Below are 24,833 nucleotides of genomic sequence, written 5' to 3' on the forward strand. Positions count from 1 at the left end.
TTTCTGTAATGAGGGAGGAAGCATTATAGAAGAAGGTAGTGAAGGTGCCATTCTGTATTTCCTCCACAACAAACCTCTCCGAGGAAAAGGTATAATTGCTAACTCTCTCCATGAGGTGGTACCCGAAGTACAGTAATGACTTGTGTATAAAACCCAGATACAAAACCATGCTCAAGGTCAGGATTTTGATAAGGAGCCTCCCAAGCAAAACATCCTTAATCACTGCAGAGCATAGCGCACTGCACAGACCAACACCAAGCTTTAACATGCACAGCCAAGAAAAAAGCATGGTACAGATCAGATGAACTAATATCATGACCGGCAACTGTTAACAGATTCCTTAATACACTCTAGTTAATCTGTTGTTATCTCAAACCCTTCGAGCCCCACGTTGGGCGCCAAAAAGGACTGTCTTGGTTTAGCCCCAGCCACCAACTAAGCACCACGCAGCCGCTCGCTCACTCCCCCTACCCCGATGGGATGGGGGAGAGAATCGGAGGAGTAAGAGTGAAAAAAAACCACTCCTGGGTTGAGATAAGAACAGTTTAATAATTGAAATAAGGTAAATAATAATAATAACAGTATAATAATGATAATAATAATAACAATTTACAAAGCAAGTGATGCACAATGCAATTGCTCACCACCCGCCGACGGATACCCAGATAGTTCCCAAGCAGCGATCGCTGCTCCCCGGCCAACCCCCCCCAGTTTATATACTGAGCATGACGTCATATGGTATGGAATAGCCCTTTGGCCAGTTTGGGTCAGCTGTCCTGGCTGTGCCCCCTCCCAGCTTCTTGTGCACCTGGCAGAGTATGGGAAGCTGAAAAGTCCTTGACGAGCATAAGCAGTACTTAGCAACAACTAAAACATCAGTGTGTTATCAACATTCTTCTCCTACTAAATCCAAAACACAGCACTATGCCTACTACTAGGACGAAAATTAACTCTATCCCAGCCGAAACCAGGACAGTATGCACCCCTTATTCTATACCATTTACATCATGCATACGTCTCTACCCTTCCCAATTAATCACCACCACTTTCCCTGTCTTGATATATACACACAGATATCATTCCCTTAGTCTATGGGCCATCCCCTCTAAAACATCCGTTGAATTAATTTAGTCCATGACTTTGGGCTCCATCTGTCATAACAGTCCTTCAGGGCAGGAGAGATGGTGTGCAGTGTTGGATTTTTGCATGCTAAAGCCAGTTCTGGTTCCATCACCACTATCCGATTATTACCCGTTGCTGGTTATACAGGTGGGTAGTGATGAGATTGCAGAGAGAAGTCCTAAGGCAATGAAAAGGGACTTCAGGGCACTGGGGCGACTGGTCACAGGATCGGGAGCGCAGGTAGTGTTTACCTCAATCCCGTCAGTGGCAGCAAGGAATGCTGAAAGGAATGGGAAAACTCACCTGATTAACAGGTGGCTCAGAGGCTGGTGCCGTCAGTGGAATTTTGGGTTTTTTGATCATGGGGAGGTCTACACGGCACCGGGCCTGCTGGCGGCTGATGGAGATCGGCTGTCTCCAAGGGGGAAAAGGATCCTCGCCCATGAGTTGGCGGGACTCATTGAGAAGGCTTTAAACTAGGTTTGAAGGGGGAAGGGGATATACACGGGCCCGCTAATGAGGGGCCCAGGGGCAGCACGACAACGTTGGGGGCGAAATCGATAGCCCAGCTTAAGTGCATCTACACCAATGCACGTAGCATGGGCAACAAACAGGAGGAGCTGGAGGCCCTTGTGCAGCAGGATGGCTATGACATAGTCGCCATCACAGAAACGTGGTGGGACGACTCTCATGACTGGAGTGCTGCACTGGAGGGCTATAAGCTCTTCAGAAGGGATAGGCAGGGAAGGAAAGGCGGTGGGGTGGCTCTGTATGTTAGGGAGTGTTTTGACTGCATAGAGCTTGACAGTGGTGATGACAAGGTGGAATGCTTATGGGTAAGGATGAGGGGGAAGGCCGGAAAGGCGGATGTCCTGTTGGGAGTCTGCTATAGACCACCCAACCAGGATGTAGAGGTAGATGAGGCATTCTATAAACGGCTGGCAGAAGTCCCACAATCGCTAGCCCTTGTTCTTGTGGGGGACTTCAACTTGCTGGACATCTGCTGGAAATACCACATAGCAGAGAGGCAGCAGTCTTGGAAGTTCCTAGAGTATGTGGGGGACAACTTTCTAATGCAGCTGGTAAGCGAGCCTACCAGGGGAGGTGCCTCGCTTGACCTGCTGTTTACCAACAGAGAAGGGCTTGTGGGAAATGTCGAGGTCGGAGGCCGTCTCGGGCTTAGCGACCACGACATGATAAAGTTCTCAATTTTGAGTGATGCTAAGCGGAGGGGCAGCAAAACTATTACCATGGACTTCCGGAGGGCAGACTTTGGCCTCTTCAGGACCCTGGTTGGGAAAGTCCCTTGGGAGGCGGTCCTGAAGGGCAAAGGGGTCCAGGAAGGCTGGGCCTTCTTCAAGAAGGAAGTCTTAAGGGTGCAGGAGCGGGCTGTCCCCGTGTGTCGTAAGACCAACCGGCGGGGAAATCGACCAGCCTGGCTGAATAGGGAGCTTTTGCGGGGACTCAGGGAAAAAAGGAGAGTCTACCACCTTTGGAAGAAGGGGCAGGCAACTCAGGAGGAGTACAGGGATCTTGTTAGGTCCTGCAGGGAGGAAATTAGAAAAGCAAAAGCCCAGCTAGAACTCAATCTGGCTAGTGCTGTAAAAGACAATAAAAAATGCTTTTATAAGTACATCAGCAATAAAAGGAGAGCCAAGGAGGATCTCCATTCTTTGCTGGATGTGGGGGGGAACATTGTCACGGAGGACAAGGAAAAGGCTGAGGTACTTAATGCCTTCTTTGCCTCTGTGTTTAACAGCCAGACCGGTCATCCCCAGGGTACTCAGGCCCCTGAGCTAGAGGATAGGGATGGGGACCAGAATGGAGCCCACATAGCCCAGGAGGAAGCAGTTAATGACCTGCTACGCCACCTGGATGCTCACAAGTCTATGGGGCCGGATGGGATCCACCCGAGAGTACTGAGGGAGCTGGCGGAGGAGCTCGCCAAGCCACTCTCCATCATCTATCAGCAGTCCTGGTTAACAGGGGAGGTCCCTGATGACTGGAGGCTTGCCAATGTGACGCCCATCTACAAGAAGGGCCAGAAGGAGGACCCGGGGAACTACAGCCCTGTCAGCCTGACCTCGGTGCCAGGAAAGATTATGTAGAGGTTCATATTGAGCGAACTCCACAGGCATGTGCAGGTCAACCAGGGGATCAGACCCAGCCAGCATGGGTTCATGAAAGGCAGGTCCTGCTTGACCAACCTGATCTCCTTTTATGACCTGGTGACCCGCCTGGTAGATGATGGAAAGGCTGTGGATGTCATCTACCTGGACTTTAGCAAAGCTTTTGACACCGTCTCGCATAATATCCTCCTCGGGAAGCTGGCAGCTCACGGCTTGGACAGGCATACTCTTCGCTGGGTAAAGAACTGGTTGGGTGGCTGAGCCCAGAGAGTAGTGGTAAATGGTGTTAAGTCCAGTTGGCAGCCGGTCACGAGTGGTGTTCCCCAGGGCTCAGTTTTGGGGCCAGCCTTGTTCAATATCTTTATCAATGATCTGGAAGAGGGGATCGAGTGTGCCCTCAGTAGGTTTGCAGACGACACCAAATTGGGTGGGAGTGTCGATCTGCTCGAGGGTAGGATGGCCCTGCAGAGGGACCTGGACAGGCTGGATCGATGGGCCGTGGCCAACTGTATGAGGTTCAACAAGGCCAAGTGCCGGGTCCTGCACTTGGGTCACAACAACCCCGTGCAACGCTACAGGCTTGGGGAGGAGTGGCTGGAAAGCTGGCTGGCCGAAAAGGACCTGGGGGTGTTGGTAGATAGCCGGCTGAACATGAGCCAGCAGTGTGCCCAGGTGGCCAAGAAGGCCAACAGCATCCTGGCTTGTATCAGGAATAGTGGGGCCAGCAGGAGCAGGGAGGTGATTGTCCCCCTGTACTCGGCGCTGGTGAGGCCACACCTGGAATACTGTGTCCAGTTTTGGGCCCCTCAATACAAGAAAGACATTGAGGTGCTGGAGCGTGTTCAGAGAAGGGCAACGAATCTGGTGAAGGGTCTGGAGAACAAGTCTTATGAGGAGCGGCTGAGGGAACTGGGGTTGTTTAGCCTGGAGAAGAGGAGGCTGAGGGGAGACCTTATTGCTCTCTACAACTACCTGAAAGGAGGTTGTAGTGAGGTGGGTGTTGGTCTCTTCTCCCAAGTAGCTAGCGATAGGACGAGAGGAAATGGGCTCAAGCTGCGCCAGGGGAGGTTTAGACTGGAAATTAGGAAAAATTTCTTTACGGAAAGGGTGGTCAAGCATTGGAACAGGCTGCCCAGAGAGGTGGTGGAGTCACCATCCCTGGAAGTGTTCAAAAAACGGGTAGATGTGGCACTTTGGGATATGGTTTGGTCTAGTCTGCCCTTGATTGGTTTAGGTGGGCTTGGTAATGTTAGGTTAATGGTTGGACTGGATGATCTTAAAGGTCTTTTCCAACCTAGACGATTCTATGATTCTATGATTCTATCCTTTGATCACGTTCATCAAAGTTCATTCTTCATTCATCTGGGTGATTCTTACTGTAATACCATTGATGTGGCATATAACAACCATAAAAGTGATGACATACAGTATTATATAGCAATTAACATCATACCCTTCAGTTCATTGGCTGCTTTCACCCAAAATCAAATCCCCTTGAGGTACACATTGGACTTCCCCATCCTTCCGCATTACCCACCAAGTGCACCCAGGTCCTTGAGCAAAAGCAATCCCATGGACGGCTTTTCATTTATCCGAGGCAGGAGTAACCCAGACTGTCTTCCCCAGCATATTTTTTACATGCACTACAGGGGCTTTATCCCCCTCTACAGTACGTAAAAGTTTTGATCGGGCAGGGCCAGCTCGATTGGCAGATCCCCTAGTGTTGACTAACCAGGTGGCTTTCGCTAAATGTGTATCCCAATGTTTGAATGTCCCACCACCCATTGCTCTCAGGGTAGGCTTTAACAGTCCATTGTATTGTTCGATTTTCCTGGAGGCTGGTGCATGATAAGGGATGTGATATACCCACTCAATGCCATGCTCGTTGGCCCAGGTGTCTATGAGGTTTTTTCGGAAATGAGTCCCGTTGTCTGACTCGATTCTTTCTGGGGTGCCATGTCGCCACAGGACTTGCTTTTCAAGGCCCAGGATGGTGTTCCAGGCAGTGACATGGGGCACGGGACATGTTTCCAGCCATCCGGTGGTTGCTTCCACCATGGTGAGCACATAGCGCTTGCCTTGGCAGATCTGTGGGAGTGTGATATAATCAATCTGCCAGGCCTCCCCATGTTTCTATTTCAGCCATCGTCCTCCATACCCGAGGGGCTTGAACCACTTGGCTTGCTTGATTGCAGCACATGTTTCACATTCATGAATAACCTGTGCAATACTGTCCATAGTTAAGTCCACCCCTCGATCACGAGCCCATCTATTATGTTGCATCTCTTCCTTGATGGCCTGAGGTGTCATGGGCCCACAGAGCTATAAATAATTCACCCTTATGTTGCCAGACCAGATCCACCTGAGCCACTTCAATCTTAGCAGCCTGATCCACCTGCTGGTTGTTTTGATGTTCTTCAGGGGCCCCACTCCTGCATACATGAGCATCTACATGACGTACTTTTACAACCAGGTTCTCTACCTGGGCAGCAATATTGCTTCTCATTTGCTGGCAGTTTATTATACACTGGGGCCTCTTCAGCACGTGTCACCTCCTCCTCTGGTGATATTCCAAAATCTTTGCCTTCTGGCCAGTCCATGATCACTTCCAAGATTCCTGGGCGACTGGGGTTTCCTATTCGAGCCCATTGTGTGATTGGTGCAACCCACTTACTCCACGTAGCATCAGTTGCATGATGCGTAGAGGGGACCCTCCCTTTGAACATCCAGCCCAGCACCGGCAGTCGGGGTGCCAGCAGGAGCTGTGCTTCAGTACCAGCCACTTCTGAAGCAGCTCGAACCCCTTCATATGCTGCCAGTATCTCTTTCTCAGTTGGAGTATAGCGGGCTTCGGATCCTCTGTATCCCCGACTCCAAAACCCTAGGGGTCGACCTCGAGTCTCCCCTGGTGCTTTCTGCCAGAGGCTCCAGGTAGGGCCATTCTCCCTGGCTGCAGTGTAGAGCACACTTTTAATATCCTGCCCTGTCCGGACTGGCCCAAGGGCTACTGCATGAACTATCTCCTGTTTAATTTGTTCAAAACCTTGTTGTTCCTCAGGGCCTCATTTGAAATCATTCTTCTTCCGGGTCACTTGATAGAGAGGGCTTACGATCTGGCTGTAATTTGGAATATGCATTCTCCAAAAACCCACAATGCCTAAGAAAGCTTGTGTTTCCTATTTGCTAGTTGGTGGGGACATAGCTGTTATTTTGTTGATCACATCCATTGGGATCTGATGACGTCCATCTTGCCATTTTATTCCTAAGAACTGGATCTCCTGTGCAGGTCCCTTGACCTTTGTTTTATGGCAAAACCAGCCTTCAGAAGGATTTGGACTATTTTCTTTCCCTTCTCAAAAACTTCTTCTGCTGTGTTGCCCCATACGATGACATCATCAATGTACTGCAGATGTTCTGGAGCTTCACCCTGTTCCAGTGCCGTCTGGATCAGTCCATGGCAAATGGTAGGGCTGTGCTTCCACCCCTGGGGCAGTCAATTCCAGGTGTACTGGATGCCCCTCCAAGTGAAATCAAACTGTCGCCTGCGCTCTGCTGCCAAAGGGATTGTGAAGAACACATTAGCGATATCAGTTGTAGCATACCACTTGGCTGCCTTTGACTCCAGTTTGTATTGAAGTTCTAGCATGTCTGGCACGGCAGCACACAGCAGCAGCATGACTTCGTTCAGGCCACGATAGTCTACTGTTAGTCTCCACTCCCCATTAGACTTTCGCACTGGCCATATGGGACTGTTAAAGGGTGAGGGAGCCTTGCTGATCACTCCTTGGCTCTCCAGTCGATGACTCAGCCTGTTATTGCCGCCTGTGCACTGTTGTGGTAGCGATCGGTACCTATTGTTCTTTGACCCTCAGCAACCCCACAATAGAAGCGTCCTCCAAGAGAACAGGCAAGGTGGACAGCTGCTTCTTTTCCCCCATCTCCAAGGCAGCTATACCAAAAGCCCACTTATACCCTTTTGGGTCCTTGAAATACCCTCCCCTGAGGTAGTCTATGCCAAGGATGCACGGAGCCTCTGGGCCAGTCACAATGGGGTGCTTCTGCCACTCATTCCTGGTTAGGCTCACTTTGGTCTCCAATACAGTTAGCTGTTGGGATCCCCTGTCACTCCAGAAATACAAATGGGTTCTGCCCCTCTATAGTTTGATGGCATTAGGGTACACTGTGCACCGCTGTCCACTAGAGCCTCATAGTCCTGTGGGTCTGATGTGCCAGGCCATCGAATCCGCACAGTCCAGTAAACCCGGTTGTTCCTTTCCTCCACCTGGCTGGAGGCAGGGCCCCTCTAATCCCGGTCATAGGATTCGTTACTCACTTCTTGTAAATAGGAATCAGAAGTCCCTTTATTGACATCAGGAGTAAGATCAGCCCTTGTACTCTGTCTGGGGAATTGCCCACTGGAAACTGGAGCAGCAATTTTCCTGGAAGAACCCCCTTTTGTGAGTGTTTTTCCTTGCAGCTCACATACCTGCGCCTCTAGGGTCGAGGTAGATTTTCCATCCCACTTCCTCCTGTCCTCTCCATGGTCACACAGGTAAAAGCACAGGGTGGCCCATTGTGTATATCTACTATATCCTCTCTCTTGGGTAGAGGGACACTTACTGGAAACCAGGACAGCCAACCATAGTCATTGTTCTGTAAGTTACATTTTTCTGTTCAACTGAGTAAAATCTCCAGATAAAACCGGACAGATCGTCATTTAAATGTATCTCTACATTCGTCACATTCATTAGCAAACTACTGAGGGTGAGTTGCCGAATCAGAAACCACAGCTCTGTGTAAGGCCCGCCGACTGCTGCAGCGCCCACCCGAGGCTCGCTGCCCTCGCTGTTTGCGGTGTGGCCGCCTCTGCTGCACTTGTCCTTTCTCTTTTCCAGCCTCCAGGAATGGAAAAATAAACATTAATACCCATTTTCAAAGAGAAAGAGGAAAGTGCGCCTCCGAGCTGGGGTGCCCTGCCAGCCTCACGCTGCAGCAGGCACTGCTCCGCCTTGCCCGGGACACATGTGGCTGGGATCGCGGGGTGTCTCAGCGCGGCACCCAGCGGAAGCGGTATCCGCCGGCAGCGGTGCGGAGGGTGAAGGCGTTGCCCTGTGGGAAGGCCAGGGTGCGGATGCCGCCCGCCTGCCCCAGGGCCGGGGCGGCGCAGCCGGTGCGCAGCCCACGGAAGGTGCCGTGCAGGCGCGGGGCCAGCCACGGGCGCTTGGCACTTGGAGTGACTTTTATTTGTCTATAGCTGTATGTCACGTGTAGTTATGATGTATGGTATAGCTCTTCTCAAATATTTGTTAATTTTTTTCCTAGTAGCTGGCATAGTGCTGTGTATTGGAGTTAGTATGAGAATAATGCTAGAAAAAAAAAACAACCCATCCCTGGAAGCGTTCAAAAAATGGGTAGACATGGTACTTTGGGACATGGTTTAGTCTAGTCTACCCTTAATTGGTTTAGTGTGGACTTGGTAATGTTAGGTTAATGGTTGGACTGGATGATCTTAAAGGTCTTTTCCAACCTAAACGATTCTATGATTCTATGACTGCTAATGTGCACACACAGGTGTGTTTGGCTCAGGTAAGGAAAAATATCTACTTGCCAGATAAAATCATCAACAGCATCTCTAAACTCCTGGAAATCAAACTCCAGTCCATCCTGGAAGCCAGGACCCTGGGAGGGACAAAGGAAACGTGCCCGTGAGCAGAGCCCAGGGCTCAGGCCTGCCTGCGCTGCCTGCCACTGCCCCGAGTGCTCTGACACCACCTGCTGCCTGCACCCAGCCACCTCCCCACAGCCCCAGCACCCTGGGGCGCCTGTCCCCTGCCCTGCCCTCTCCTCCCCCCCCCGTCTGGCACAGGCCCCAGGGAGGACAGGGTGGGTCACAGGCCCATGGGTCCTGAGTCACAGGTTGAGAAGTGCCTCATCATCTGCAGGGATGCAGGCCCCCAGGCCCCTGAGCCAGCTCCTTGGGGAGTACCTGAAGCAGAGAGCTCTGCCGGCATCTGCCTGAACCCCCTCCCACCTGCCAGGTGCCCCACAGGGCTGCGGCTACTGATGAAGAGCTGAGCCAAGGGACAGCGCTTAACAAAACCCCCAGGCACCTTACAAACATGCTGACAAACATGTCTAACGTGACGTGAGATGAGATGCTGTCCTGCAGGTGGGAAGCCCGAGGCCAGGCAGGCTGCCAACACCCATCAGCTTGAGGGGGCCATCCCCCCCCGGGTGTCCTGTGCTGGGGGCAGCCAAGTGAGCCACAAGGGTCCTGCCCCAGCTGGAGGGTTACCTGCTGTGGGGTGCCAGGGCCAGCAGGAAGGATGGGGGCACACACTGCCAAATCCTGCCAGTCGATGGTGGTGAGGGCTGGGGACAGCGAGAGACAGTGGTGAGGAGCCCGGGCAATGATGGACACGGCCGGGGGGGTCACGGTGATGGGAGCACGGGAGGGGGACATCCTCGAGGGGCACGGCAGGGGAGCACGGCGAGGGGAACGGTGGGGGTGTCACGGCCTGAATGTGCAGTGCTCCCCGCCGCGGACAGACTCACCGAGGGCGGGGCCGGCGGGGCGCCGCTGCAGCGCGGGTGGGTAGGGGGCTTCTTGACGAGGCGGGCGGGCGGGCCGGCCCTGTACTCCGTTGGGGCAGATGCTGCCGAAGGCCCGGCGGCAGCCACCCTGCTCCATGCTGCCGCGGCGGCCCCGGCTCCGGCGGGCGCCCTCCGCCACGCTCGGCACCGCCCCGCGGGCAGGGGTGCGGGCGCGCAGCGGGGGCGTGGGGAGGCCGGGACCATGCCGCGGGCTGCCCGCCCGCCCGTCTTCCCTCTGTCGGGGCGCGGAAACCTCCCGCCGCCTCCCCGGGCCGCGCCGGCGGCTCACGCACCCGCGGGGCCGGGGGGGGCCGAGGGGGACTGTCCCGGACGGAAACCCGAGAAGAGGCGCTGCCGGTGGGCGAAGGCTCCCGCTGCCGAGGCCCCTTCGCCGGGGGGGGAGCCCGGCGGGTAAAGCGAGCCCGGCCATCCCTCCTGCCAGCACCTCAGTCCCCCAGCCCCCCCCAAGGGTCCCCTGCTGTGCTGTGTGTGGGCATCAACTTTCAGGCTTGGCTTTTTTTTTTTTTTTTAAGGATATTTATTAAATGCTAAGGTTAGGGGCCATCAACGGTAAAAGCATAAGGTGGGGGCAGGAAAGAAAATGAGAAACCAGCCCACAGCATCTTGAATTTACTCTGCCACACACTGGGAAAGGCTCCCCCCATTGCACACCAAGGGCCACTCCTTCCTACACTTGCTGTGCATAGGTGGCTGCTATGCTGAGCCCAGCTGAAATCACCGACAGGACTGGCAGAGGTTAAACTGACCCTTAACCTGTTGCGATGGGCTTGTAGGTATTTTCCGTCCCAGCAGTTTGGACAAGGAGATATCCTTCCCAGTTCTGTGTGAACACTTGAAGCCAAATAGGGCACTGAACTCAGTTTAGTGTGCAATTCACCCATTCCCTGCTGCCTTGAAAAGCAAGCATCTCAGAGGGCAACTTATAAATTGTACAGGCTTTAGATGCTTATGTGAAAAGAAGAGGACAAGGTTTCTCCACAATTTTGGTTGTCTTACAGTTCTCCATTCCGCAGTGCTGAAAAGGAAAATGGATCCATTAATACAAACTCCCACTATAATTGCTGCGCAAAGAAACTCTCACAATTAGCTACAACCTTTCCTCCAAAGGGCACTCTTGAGTTATCAGAGGTGGGGATCCTGAAAAGGCACATCCAAAATATCAGCAAGAATGCCCTACTCACACTGAGGAGTCACTTGTATCCCAGTCTTCCTCTGCCTGCCTAATCTGTGTAGGGCACCCCCCTCCCCACCATGGAAAGCCCAAGGTGCCCAAGCATGCAGCGCTAAGGCTTTATTATCTGTAGGCTCCTGAGCCCTGTTTCACCCAGAGCCAGCACCTTGTACCCCATCCCCTATGGAGAGAGGGCAGGTCAATGCCCCTTCTCTGTACCTAGGAAGCACATGCCCTCCCACGACGCCCTTGATACAAAAATTCACGGATACTATTCTTCAAAGTCCAAACCTCTCCGTAGGAGGAAACGGAGTATTCAGAAAGTTCCCGAAATAAAACTCAATAGCAACAAAGTTACTATTAAGCAGGCATTCTTTATTGCAGCGCTGGGCAGCACTGGGGATCGTTCCACCACGAGTGCTCCAACGATTTGACAAACTTCTAAAGATTATATAGGATTTCCGAGAATTCATCTACATAAACATGAGACTCATTAACATATGCAAATGTCAAATCCGCATGCATAGTCGTCCTCTTTGGTGGTCTTCGGGGGTCCTCCGGTGGTCTCTGATAGTCTTCTTCACTTGTCCGCTAGTTGAACTTTGGGCCTCCTTTGTCCATATATGGTCATTGAATTAGCTCATCAGTCCTTTGGCCTTGGAATGCTACGAAACCAGTTCCTTGAGTGCTTATCTCAGCACGGGGGTCCTGAGTCTATGTTATCAGTGTTTTACACAGGAAGCCTAAGGAGCTTGCTCAGGGTCTGTTTTCAATCATGCTAGACAAGGAGTCACATTCTTCGAAATATGTGTCTCAGCAGATAACTAAAACTGAGTCAAGTATTGTCAGAGGTTTAGCCCTTTTACCCTCACCCCCAGCATGGCAGCAGGGCACCATCGGTGCTAGGGGGCCCAGCACACACCTCGCTCTGCTGGGGAAGAGCAGCACCGGGCCCTGCAATAGGAGTTGGGGACACCGCTGCTACAGGGGATGGGGATGCGGGCTGCCATGAGGACAACGGGGAAGGTCGAGCTTTCTGCTGTACAGGTTAGGAAGGCCAAGCCACTGCTGGGGGGCTGCAACCGGGACAGGTGAGGGGGGTTCAGCAAAGCCACTGCTATTGCGATGGGGGAGCAGGTGGGAATGGTGTCCCAGGGCCCCTGGGAAAGGCCAGGCCGCTACCACAGGGAACGCGCAGCATGGGGGGTGGCAAAGCCCCTGCTACTGGGGGAGGAGGGAAGCCAGGTGGCTTCAACAGTGGCCCGAGGGGAGGCCAGGCCGCTGCTGGGGGGATGAGGCGGGCAGGGGGAGGGGGGGAGTAACAGGCCCCACTATGAGGGTCTGTGGGGAGGCCATATGCCCCATAGGGTCCCAGGAGAAGGCCGGGCGGCTCTATAGGTGCTTGTGGGGAGGCCGGGCCTCAGCTATAGCGGGGGTGGGGGTGCGGGAACGGTTCTCACCTGCGGCCGCCTCGGCGCGCGCACCTCGCCACAAGATGGCGGCCGGCGCGAGGCGCGCGCAGGGAGGGCGGAGGGAGGTGTTGCGCACCGCCCCCACCTGGCGTCACTCCAGCGTTATAACGTCACAGCGGTGTCCCTGTGGTCCGGGCCCCGTCTCTGCCGCCACGGTGGCTCCGCATGGTGGGTGACGGCAGCTACCGGTCCGCCCCGGACCTCGGGAGCTGGAGGAGGCAAGAGGCAGTGTGCCTGCGCAACGGGACAGTGCCCGGTGCCCTCCCAGAATGAGCAGCCCCACCCTGCTCTCCCTTGCACCAGCCATGCCACGTCTCCATGTGCACCCACACAAGGACACACATGAGTTCATTTGTGTGAAGAACTTGGTTCTGATGGTGTTGCTGAAGCAGTCTCAAACTATTCCCCATTACCCGATGAGGAGGAATATTAAGTCCCAGCCCAGTAGAGCTTCCCAGGTACCTGGAGGGCTTGCAGCCCTGCCATTGTTTGCCCAGAGGTGAGCTCACTGACCAGGTGAGAGTACTGGCCCCACCATGGGAGCACACAAACAGCTAAGTCCCTCTAGACTTCCCTGCTAGGATCCTGCCCCATTCCTGCAGGGCTCCCAGGTCACACACAGCTGATCCATTTCTTACCAAGCAGGAGGGTTTGGGACCCTCCCAACAGCATGACCTCAACTCAAGACAACCTTTGTGCTAGTTGAAACTCCAGGCTCTAGCCAACCAGGCAAGGTGCAGATAATACCCCTCTGAACAAGAAAGGACCAGCCACAGGCTCTGGCTTACAGCAGCCACTTAGGTAAGCAGTGGCAGGATGAAGGCAAGAGCTGCTCCTTCCTCCCAGTGCAGGGATGGGAGAACTGCCTGGGGGAAAAGCCTCATCAGGCCAGATTCCCCTGGGTGCAGGCCGTTCACATGAACGGAAAGAAACAGCAGGAAGAACACATGCTGCAGCCCAGGGAAGGCTGGGGGACTGGAAGGGATTTACTTGCCCACCATACCAGGAGCCACCAGCAGTCTCCTACAAGCTGCCATGAGGTCTCCACAGTTCACTGCTTGGGGAAAACCACATGGGGAGGGTCAGTCAGTCTGTCCATGGCTGCCCCCAGGGAAGGAAGAGACAACCCAGTTAGCATTTCAGGACTTTACTATGGTCCCCAGAAAGAGCAAAAAGGGATTTTTAAAATGTGTTACAAACCAAAACATATTTCATGGAAGTGCAAGATTTGCAGACAGTGGCACATTAAGGAATATTGTGGCTTTGATTTGGGGCTGACACAGTGCAGCCAGAGTGCCCCTGAGAGCCTGCAATGTCACTCACAGCATGCTCACAACAGAGTGGGAAGATGCCAAGACAACAGGGTGCAAGCTGTGCTGCAGCCTCTCCCGAGAGACACAAGGCCAGCAGGGTCCCCAGGATTCTCTGCGCTCCGGGCTCTGCCATCACTCTGCCACAGGTTTTGCTTCCTTGGCCATTTCCAGCCATGTTAGTATTTCATTCCATTGGACGAACTGCTTGGAGAGAAGCAGGGTCTGGACATTGCTCTTAAGGAAAGATATATGGAAACTTCAGGGAAGAAACCAAGGTCAGGGCACAGCCTGGGGCTGCCCTGGCAGCCCAACAGCACCATTACAATCTCAATTCCTTGGGAGAGGAAGAGACCTGGGGCACCAGGCTGCAGAAAGCCTGCATGGACTCAAACCATCCAGGCCTTAAACCACTGCACAGCACCAAACACTGATGGGAGTCCAGGAGGCACTTCTGAACACTGCACAGCACTGCATTTCAAGAGTCTTTCTACAGAAAAGAGCAGAGCTCCCTACCCACTGCAGTTTTAGGATGTGTCTCAGCACTGGGATCTTACACATGGCCAGGATTAGCCACTGTTTGGCTCAGGCAGGTCAGAGACCAGCAGTCACCCGATAGAGATGCCAACCAGCTGGCCAGCACAAGCTCTGCACCAGTGCACAGGCTGTGCTGCTCCTTTGTGCTGAGCTGCACTGTGAATGGATCCAGCACAGAGGCTCTGGCTCGCAGGTGGCACCCTGCCCTTCCCATCTCAGAAGGACAGGCAGTTCTGGCCCTCATCTCTGCTCCTGGGAGGAGTGTAACAGGGACACAGGCATCACCATGCCAGATAGGGCACTGGCCATTAAACCCAGGGCTGGGGATCACCTGCTTCCAACAATATCTGATGGGGCAAGGCAGCCCAGAAGACAGGCAGGCAGTTCAGTTGCGTCAGGCCCAAGGCTCAAAAGGATACCATTTTGTTGTAGTCTTCAAGGAGCATCTTGACACTGTTGGTGAGATCTTGATGCTGTTCCTGCAAAGAGGGGAGCCTCAGTGAGTGAGCAAGCAATAAATAAGCTGAAGGACATCTGTCCTCCCAGTCCCTGACAGCACAGGGAGAAACTCATCCAAGGCCAGTACTGAGATTAGAGCTCAGACCCTGGCTGTGGCCATTCATTGCAGCTGGAAGGGTTTCAACAGTCAAGAGAAAGGTTACAGAGAAACACCCAAGCTCATGAAGCACTAAAGTCATGGGCTTTGCACTACTGCCCGCCTCTCCTCAGCGCCCATACTTTGCTTGCCCCAGAATGGAAACTCACAGCAAAATGCTGAAAGTGGGCAGTAGACACTGCCCAAGCATGCTCAGACAGGGAAGGAAAGGGTGAAGAGACCAGGTGACAGTATCAACAGCCTTCCAGAGACTGGGACACTGGAAGAGTGCAATGCTTTACCTCAGTGTCTCAGTGAGAAGGGGAATGACAGCTGATTAAACCTCTGTTTTGAGCAGGCTCATGGTAGGCAAAGCGCTTTTCCAACTCAGACTTAGTTTTCAGAAATCCTGGTTTCCCCCCCCCCCCCCCCCCCCAATTGCTTAAACCTCTTTAAAACTGCAGCATGAATATCCTGGACAAGATGGAAAAAAAACCTGCTGTAAATGAGCAATTCAAACAATTGCAAATACAGGGGTGTAAGCACAGCCACTAACAAGTGGTTCCTTCTCCCCTGCTAGTCAAGACTGTCAAGAATATTCACGCTACCTGCTGCTGTATGTGGATTTGAGAGAGTTGCTGTAGTTTGGCTGCATGGTCAGGAACCGCTGAAAGCACAGAAGAGAAATCCATTTTGTTTGTTTTACATCATGTGGGATTAGTTACTAAAATAAAGACCACTCCTTCATGAGCACATCACAGCAGAACTCCGCTCACTGAATGCAAGTACCACACACCACAAACACACCTTTTATACCATAAAAAAACCCTAGCTACACTGTACATTAAATATCAAGTTTATTTGCTAACTGCTTCTGAATGGCATGAGTTAGGAGATGCCTGCACTGAGAGTTACTCAAGAGCTACATCGGAGTAAACTACTTGGATGAACATTACGGAAAGCAATTAAAAAGGCATCTTTGCCTATACCAGGAGCAGGGATGTTCTGGACATAAAACAGCTCATAAGCAGTAGGCAGGAATGGCTCCACAGCCTGGTGACCATACACAGTGCTCACTCTCTTGGCTAAGCCACAGGTCTCTAACCTGCTTCCTAACCTACTCTATCACCTCCTCAGCCTTTGGTGCAGGAGCCACATTTCCACCCCACCAGTACTGGGTGACTACAGCACTCAGCAGTGCTCTGCATGACATTGCACACTTCCAACAGAGGTCAGGCATGGGATGTTAGAGTAGCATCAGGGAGGATTAGACATACCACTAAGTTTGCACCTAGTTTACTCACACCAGGTTGTGTGCTTACCTGTCCTCTCCTCAAGTCTGAGGCTCAAGAAGAAAAAAAAAAAACACCAAAACCCAACAGGATAGGCAGCAGCTTGGGGGGTGGCATTTGCAGCTTAAACTTGCAGAAGAACATGCCTACCTTGGCTACTAGCACTTTCCAAGATGGGCTGGAGGTTCTTCACCTGCTCCAGAAGGGCTGCTCGGGAAAGAATAACCTGCTCCTCTGATTGGGGAGGGACAAAAAGGAACATCAGTAAATACAAGACGCTGCTTTGGCTTTTCACAAAGACTGGCGAGGTAACTTTGGATTAATGGGTACAAATCAGTTTTTCTAAACCATTCACACCTAACACACCAGAGAACAGCTTGGCAAATATAAAGCACCTCATATCCAAAGCTAGAGCAAAGTCACAAAAACCTCCAACTGCAGACTCTAAAGTCTCCAAGTGGCAAGTGCTCTTAAACAGGTCAACCATAACCCACCCCCCAAAGAGTGGCTTGTCCCACTCCAAACTGATGATCAAAGAGCTGGGACTGACACTTGTATTCCAGCTCTCCTTTTCCAGCTGATCTAGCTATACAGAAAGGGGCTTTCTTATTATTTTATTTAGACTTTTGTGTTGTTCACCACTGGATTCTCATTCACACCAACTTAAGGCAGGAGAATCTCCAAGTTTCATTCACAGACTATACCAATAAATACAAAGCTGAACCAAATTCTTTGGGGCAAAAGAGGATAAGGCTATAAGGTGTTTAATATACATCCAAAGGTCTTCAATTTTTGTCACAGCCTAGAGAGTATTAGAAATGGGGTGAGGAAAACCATTCTAGCTCCAGTTTTTCTTTTCAAGCTTTTATTAATTCAGGGTTAAACTGATCAATACTAGAAAGATCAGAACTGATAAAACTGCAGCATGGACATGCACAAGGAAGCACTAAGAGTGACAGACATCCTTGTACAAACCATCTCTCAGAGCTCTAAAGAGGGTGCCTTGCCATATCTTTACAACTAAAGAAAAGAAAACCATCCCAATCCAGCTTATATAAAAAAACAACTTTTGCAGTGCTAAGAAAAACCAAATAAAAACCTGTCTCCTCTCATTTCATGCCATACCTGCCAAGATGAACTGCAACTTCATATCATCTGGAACAGCCATCCTGTCAATGTACTGAGGGTCAAGGTATTTTATTACATCTTCAACTAGAGTGGAAAAATAGGTTTGGAGACAAGTAGTAGGAAAGATGTTATCGCCTTTACAGGTGCAATTCTCCCTGTGCTATACATCAGGTTACTTTGTAAACACCGCCCATTTGGGATCATTTTTGTTCAGATTCATGAATTTCTACAGCACTTGAAAACAGGTGACTTTGGAACACTGTAATCAAGAACTTACAAATGGTTCAAGCCAAGTAACTGCTTCATTACAGACACCTGCAACATTTGCTTTTTATTTGGCTAACAGTATTAGAGGCAAGTGAAATCATCTTCTGCCTGCCCTTGAAACAAAACCAGGAAATAGCCCTCCATCCTTAAAATTATCTACAAATACAGAGTTTACGTGTTTATACCAAACAGCCACTGCAGCTTTGAACCACAACAACCCTCCCTATGCAGCCTGCTCCTTCTGTGATACCAGGCAACAAGATTTGGCCAAAAGACAGCTTTGCAGGACAAAGCACCGCTCTGGTGTTCACTCCCAATATCCTCCAGTTCAGAGCTGGCTCTCCAAATCCATCCACCGGTGGCTGCGCGTGATCCTTATCGCTCCCACCACACACGCAGTGGAGAGCTGCTCTAGCGTGCCCAAGAAGTCCAAGTATGCAAGAAGCCATTTCAAGAGCTCACACTCCAACAACCCAAGGGCTGCGTTTCAGGCAGAACGGATCACTGTGCTGATGTAGGCACACATAAAACAAATAACAGGTTGCAACAGCCCGTTTCCCACCCCCAACAGCTGAGTGGGAGAAGCACAAGCAGAAAAGCACCCCACTTGCTTACTTCTCTGCCAAACACACAAAAGAGCCCAAAATCAAAGGGGCTCATACAGGGAGCGTGGAAAAGATTTTTGTTTAGAAAAGCAAACACAGGGGTTTCAAGCTTCCCCGCCCCCCCAGTTCCCCCCGGGCCCACTCCCCGAGGCCGCTCACTTTTCTTAAACAGGATTTTGATCCTCTCCCTCTTGCCGGCAATATTGCTCAGCGCCACCTGCACCTTCACCAGCTCGTCCGCCACCTGCAGGGGCGCAAAGAAAGGAGACGGGCCCGTCAGACCCCGCCGAGCCGAAGCGCCTCGCTCCGGGCCGAGCCCCCTGGGGTACAAAGCCGTCCCCCGAGCGCTGCGGGACCTCCCAGCACCTTGCACGGCCCACAGGTTCCGTCACCGACACGCTGCTCTAATTCCTCCAATCGCCACTGCAGCCGCCGCAACTCTACCACCCCCACCATCATCTTGCCGCCGGCCGGAAAGAGCCGCGCGCCGCTTCCGCCCCGCCCCGCCCCGCCCCGCCCCTCCCCTCCCCTCCCCTCCCCTCCCCGTTGTCATGGCTAGGGGCCCCGTTGCTAGGGGCCGCCGTTGCCTTGGAGACAGAGCTCCCCGGGGCGGGAAGGGGTGATGGAGCCGGGAGGGTGGGAAGGGGGGAGGCGGCTCCCGGGGAGGGGGGCGGGAGGTGCGAAGCCCCTGTCAGAGGCAAGGAAGGGAGGCTGCAGCTGGTCGATGGCGATTTGCACTGCAGAGGGAGGCATGCAGGCTTCCCACCGCCCAGGCTGTTGATCACTGCTTCATTCCAGCGTGGTCCTTCAGGAAAGAGGCGCTCGGGTGTATTAAAAGAAATAGCTATAGCGATCTTTGGGCCGTGTGGATGCAGGGCCTCTGAAATCCAGGAGGCTGCTGCTGGCTTTCCCCCAAGCCTTGGCCTGCCTGGGTTCACCTTTCTCCTACTGACCACCACAGGTGATGCTCACTAAAAGTGAGATGCTAATGAATGCAACAGCCAACCCCAGCCCCACCGCTGCCTGCAACTGGCACTCACAATTACAAGGATCCCTCAAAGGGATGAGATGAATTCTTGGTAGCAGGATCCACCACAGAGGAAAGTCCAGAGACTTTCCAAACTGTGGAGGAAGAAGTTCAGGAGCCTCCAAAGCACCTTGCAATGTTCCCTGCACCCCAGGCTCAGCCTGCCACTGCCACATCATGCCCATGTAGCCTCAGCAGTGCTAGAGCTGCCCCAGGCTGGAGGGCAGTCTCTGTCCCTCTTGGGCTGTGAGCATGAGGCTGGGTGTTGCACTGCCATGCCCCAGGCACCAGGGAACCCCAGTAGGGGTCCCAGGTCAGGCTTTTAGATCAAAACCATCTGCTAATAGCAAGTACTTCGTTAGCATGGCTGGTGATGTCAGCTGCATGGCTTTGGGGACCCTCCCAGTGCCCCTTGCCAAGAGCAAAATCCACTGTGCCCTGAAAAAGCATTGTCCTTCTAGATAAGTTCCTGCAGGGAGTTGTACAGGGCTGCTAGGCTGTAGGAGGGAGCTGTGGGGTGGCCTAGGGCCCCAGCAACCCCTACGGCCCCCCAAATCTCCCTGGAGGAGCTGTGCAGAGCATTCGGGTGGGAGGAGCAGGCTGAGGCCCCTTGCGCTCTGCCTTTCTTCCCAGGGATCAATAGCTGGGCTGTGGGAGAGGCATCCTCAGAGGGGAAGAGCTGCACTTTGTTCCACAAAGGTGATAATTAGAAACAGCCTCCTTAGCAGAAGTGGCTGTGGGCTGCAGCAGGGGCTGGGGGCTGTGCACACAGTGCTGCTCTGTGTTTAGAAGGTACTGGCTCTACTGTGGCCTGTGCCCAGAGTGGTGGGCGATGCCCACAAATACGCAAATCCCTGTGATAGAGGGTCACGGATAACCAACCCCCCTCCAAGGTGAGAAATTCAGGCAGTCCTGGGACTCAGGCACTCGAGGGGGGCTTTAGGATTGGAGGACATCCACCCTTTAGGGTCCGATTCAGACCGCGAGCCTTGGAGCAGGGCTGAAGCCACAGCACTGGCTGCCCGCAGCCCAGCATGGTGCATGGCAAATCTGCCCCCTGCTCCTTGGGGCTGAGAGGAGGGCTCCGACCCTGTCCCCATCCCTGGAGACTGCAGTGGCACACTTATGCCATGGACACCTGCCCCCAGCCTGGTGCTGAGGCCAGATCCAGCACTCTTCCTGCTAGGCTGGATCATCCCCGCATCACTCCAACTCCCTCCCTCCCGCTCAGTTACAGTCCCTGCAGGATGCAGGAAGTGGGCATCGATCAGGGCTGGTTACTCAGATAACAGCAGCTGTGTCCCCAAGAGCATGGCAACACACATCACCCCCTGAGCTGCATAAAAAGTGAGGACGCGGGTCTGTGTGTGCCCTCCCAGCTCCCTGGGGCCCTGGCGCTCGATGAGCTGTGGCCAGCGCTGCCCGGCAGTGACACAAGGCCCCAGATAAGGCTGCATTGATCCCACTCCAGCTCCACTTGGTGGGCTGTGCCGGGGCTGTAGGAGCTCTGAACCAGGGCTTAGCTGTCTCGCACATGCACAGCCCTGGCACCCCTATCCCAGGGCCTCGTGCAAATACCCCGGGGCCACCATGCAGCCTGGGGCACACACAGACAAACTCACAAACACAGACACACAGGGAACCCCACTGCAGACTGGTGCACACACTCACAATCACGTGCTGTTGTGGTTTAGCCCCAGTCAGCAACCAAGTACCACACAGCCGCTAGTTCACCCTGCCCCCTCCCCCGGTGGGATGGTGTCATGGTTTAGCCCCAGCCAGCAACTAAGCACCACGCAGCCGCTCGCTCACTCCCCCTACCCTGATGGGATGGGGGAGAGAATCGGAGGAGTAAGAGTGAAAAAAAACCACTCCTGGGTTGAGATAAGAACAGTTTAATAATTGAAATAAGGTTAATAATAATAATAATAATAATAATAATGGTATAATAATAATAACAATATACAAAGAAAGTGATGCACAATGCAATTGCTCACCACCCACCGACCGATACCCAGATAGTTCCCGAGCAGCGATCGCTGCTCCCCGGCCAACCCCCCCCAGTTTATATACTGAGCATGACGTCATATGGTATGGAATAGCCCTTTGGTCAGTTTGGGTCAACTATTCTGGCTGTGACCCCTCCCAGTTTCTTGTGCACCTGGCAGAGCATGGGAAGCTGAAAAGTCCTTGACGAGCATAAGCAGTACTTAGCAACAACTAAAACATCAGTGTGTTATCAACATTCTTCTCCTACTAAATCCAAAACACAGCACTATGCCTGCCTCTAGGAAGAAAATTAACTCTATCCCAGCCAAAACCAGGACAGTATGCACGCCTTATTCTATACCATCTACGTCATGCACAGGCCCTCCCCTCTCCATTGTGTTCTAATTAATCACCACCGCCTTCCCTATCCTATCTTGATATATACACACAGATATCATTCCCTTCGTCTATGGCCCATCCCTCTAAAATGTCCATTGAGTTCATTTAGCCCATGACTTTGGGTTCCATCTGTCTTTCAGAGCAGGAGAGGTGGTGTGCAGTGTTGGATTGTTGCATGCTGAAGCCAGTTCTCATTCCAACACGGTTTCATCAAAGCTCATTTTCATTAAGATGGGCAATTCTCACTGTAATACCACTGATGTGGCGTATAGCAACCATAACATACAGTATTATATACTTAACATTAACATACTATATTATTACATTAACAGACAGTTAAGAGATAACATACAGTATTATATAGCAATTAATATCATACAATTCAGTTCATTGACTATTTTCACCCAAAATCAGATTCCTTTGAGGTACACATTGGACTTCCCCATCCTTTCTCATCACCAACCAAGGGCACCCAGGTCCTTGAGCAAAAGCAATCCCACGAATGGGTCTGCCTTTGCCAGAGGGGGAAGTAACCCAGACTGTCTTCCCCAGCATATTTTTTATGTGCACTACAGGGACTTTATCCCCCTCTACAGTACGTAAAAGTTTTGATTGGGCAGGGCCAGCTCGATTGGCAGATCCCCTGGTGTTGACTAACCAGGTGGCTTTTGCTAAATGTGTATCCCAATGTTTGAATGTCCCACCACCCATTGCTCTCAGGGTAGTCTTTAACAGTCCATTGTATTGTTCGATTTTCCTGGAGGCTGGTGCATGATAAGGGATGTGATATACCCACTCAATGCCATGCTCTTTGGCCCAGGTGTCTATGAGGTTTTTTCGGAAATGAGTCCCGTTGTCTGACTCGATTCTTTCTGGGGTGCCATGTCGCCACAGGACTTGCTTTTCAAGGCCCAGGATGGTGTTCCGGGCGGTGGCATGGGGCACGGGACATGTTTCCAGCCATCCGGTGGTTGCTTCCACCATGGTGAGCACATAGCGCTTGCCTTGGCAGGTTTGTGGGAGTGTGATATAATCAATCTGCCAGGCCTCCCCATGTTTCTATTTCAGCAATCGTCCTTCATACCCGAGGGGCTTGAACCGCTTGGCTTGCTTGATTGCAGCACATGTTTCACATTCATGAATAACCTGTGCAATACTGTCCATAGTTAAGTCCACCCCTCGATCACGAGCCCATCTATATGTTGCATCTCTTCCTTGATGGCCTGAGGCATCATGGGCCCACCACGCTATAAATAATTCACCCTTATGTTGCCAGACCAGATCCACATGAGCCACCTCAAACTTAGCAGCCTGATCCACCTGCTGGTTGTTTTGATGTTCTTCAGTGGCCCGGATCTTGGGTACGTGAGCATCTACGTGACGCACTTTTACAACCAGGTTCTCTACCCGGGCAGCAATATCTTGCCACAATGCGGCAGCCCAGATGGGTTTGCCTCTGCGCTGCCAGTTGCTCTGCTTCCATTGCTGCAACCACCCCCACAGGGCATTTGCCACCATCCATGAGGCAGTATAGAGATAAAGGACTGGCCACTTTTCTCGTTCAGCAATATCTAAAGCCAGCTGGATGGCTTTCACCTCTGCAAACTGACTCGACTCCCCTTCTCCTTCAGCAGATTCTGCGACTTGTCGTATAGGACTCCATACAGCAGCTTTCCACCTCCGATGCTTTCCCACAAGACGACAGGACCCCTCCCAGTTTCTTGTGCACCTGGCAGAGCATGGGAAGAGCTGAAAAGTCCTTGACGAGCATAAGCAGTACTTAGCAACAACTAAAACATCAGTGTGTTATCAACATTCTTCTCCTACTAAATCCAAAACACAGCACTATGCCTACTACTAGGACGAAAATTAACTCTATCCCAGCCGAAACCAGGACAGTATGCACCCCTTATTCTATACCATCTACATCATGCATAGGTCTCTACCCTTCCCAATTAATCACCACCACTTTCCCTGTCTTGATATATACACACAGATATCATTCCCTTAGTCTATGGGCCATCCCCTCTAAAACATCCGTTGAATTAATTTAGTCCATGACTTTGGGCTCCATCTGTCATAACAGTCCTTCAGGGCAGGAGAGATGGTGTGCGGTGTTGGATTGTTGCATGCTGAAGCCAGTTCTGGTTCCATCACCACTATCCTTTGATCACGTTCATCAAAGTTCATTCTTCATTCATATGGGTGATTCTTACTGTAATACCATTGATGTGGCATATAACAACCATAAAAGTGATGACATACAGTATTATATAGCAATTAACATCATACCCTTCAGTTCATTGGCTGCTTTCACCCAAAATCAAATCCCCTTGAGGTACACATTGGACTTCCCCATCCTTCCGCATTACCCACCAAGTGCACCCAGGTCCTTGAGCAAAAGCAATCCCATGGACGGCTTTTCCTTTATCCGAGGCAGGAGTAACCCAGACTGTCTTCCCCAGCATATTTTTTACATGCACTACAGGGGCTTTATCCCCCTCTACAGTACGTAAAAGTTTTGATCGGGAAGGGCCAGCTCGATTGGCAGATCCCCTAGTGTTGACTAACCAGGTGGCTTTCGCTAAATGTGTATCCCAATGTTTGAATGTCCCACCACCCATTGCTCTCAGGGTAGGCTTTAACAATCCATTGTATCGCTCAATTTTCCCGGAGGCTGCTGCATGGTAAGGGATGTGATATACCCACTCAATGCCATGCTCGTTGGCCCAGGTGTCTATGAGGTTTTTTCGGAAATGAGTCCCGTTGTCTGACTCGATTCTTTCTGGGGTGCCATGTTGCCACAGGACTTGCTTTTCAAGGCCCAGGATGGTGTTCCAGGCAGTGACATGGGGCACGGGACATGTTTCCAGCCATCCGGTGGTTGCTTCCACCATGGTGAGCACATAGCGCTTGCCTTGGCAGGTTTGTGGGAGTGTGATATAATCAATCTGCCAGGCCTCCCCATGTTTCTATTTCAGCCATCGTCCTCCATACCCGAGGGGCTTGAACCACTTGGCTTGCTTGATTGCAGCACATGTTTCACATTCATGAATAACCTGTGCAATACTGTCCATAGTTAAGTCCACCCCTCGGTCACGAGCCCATCTGTATGTTGCATCTCTTCCTTGATGGCCTGAGGTGTCATGGGCCCACAGAGCTATAAATAATTCAC

The 24,833-nt window shown here is 52.1% G+C and overlaps 1 protein-coding gene and 1 long non-coding RNA gene across 2 annotated transcripts in view; both read right to left on the bottom strand.

The window, feature by feature from the left end:
- The window catches only part of LOC142596540 (uncharacterized), a 240,391-nt gene that overhangs the window by 110,405 nt on the left and 105,153 nt on the right, over positions 1-24,833 (bottom strand). The gene's annotated exons all lie outside the window — the stretch shown is intronic.
- Positions 13,955-18,741, bottom strand: LOC142596510 (dynactin subunit 3-like). The gene is made up of 7 exons (XM_075725650.1): positions 18,610-18,741; positions 18,403-18,487; positions 17,369-17,455; positions 16,394-16,477; positions 15,560-15,618; positions 14,776-14,835; positions 13,955-14,044 (listed from the first exon to the last, which is right to left on the bottom strand). Exons 1-7 carry the CDS (start codon positions 18,700-18,702, stop codon positions 13,955-13,957), a joined length of 558 nt encoding a protein of 185 aa, XP_075581765.1. The 5' UTR covers positions 18,703-18,741.

Source organism: Pelecanus crispus, chromosome W (assembly GCF_030463565.1).
Source record: "Pelecanus crispus isolate bPelCri1 chromosome W, bPelCri1.pri, whole genome shotgun sequence".
NCBI lineage: Eukaryota > Metazoa > Chordata > Aves > Pelecaniformes > Pelecanidae > Pelecanus > Pelecanus crispus.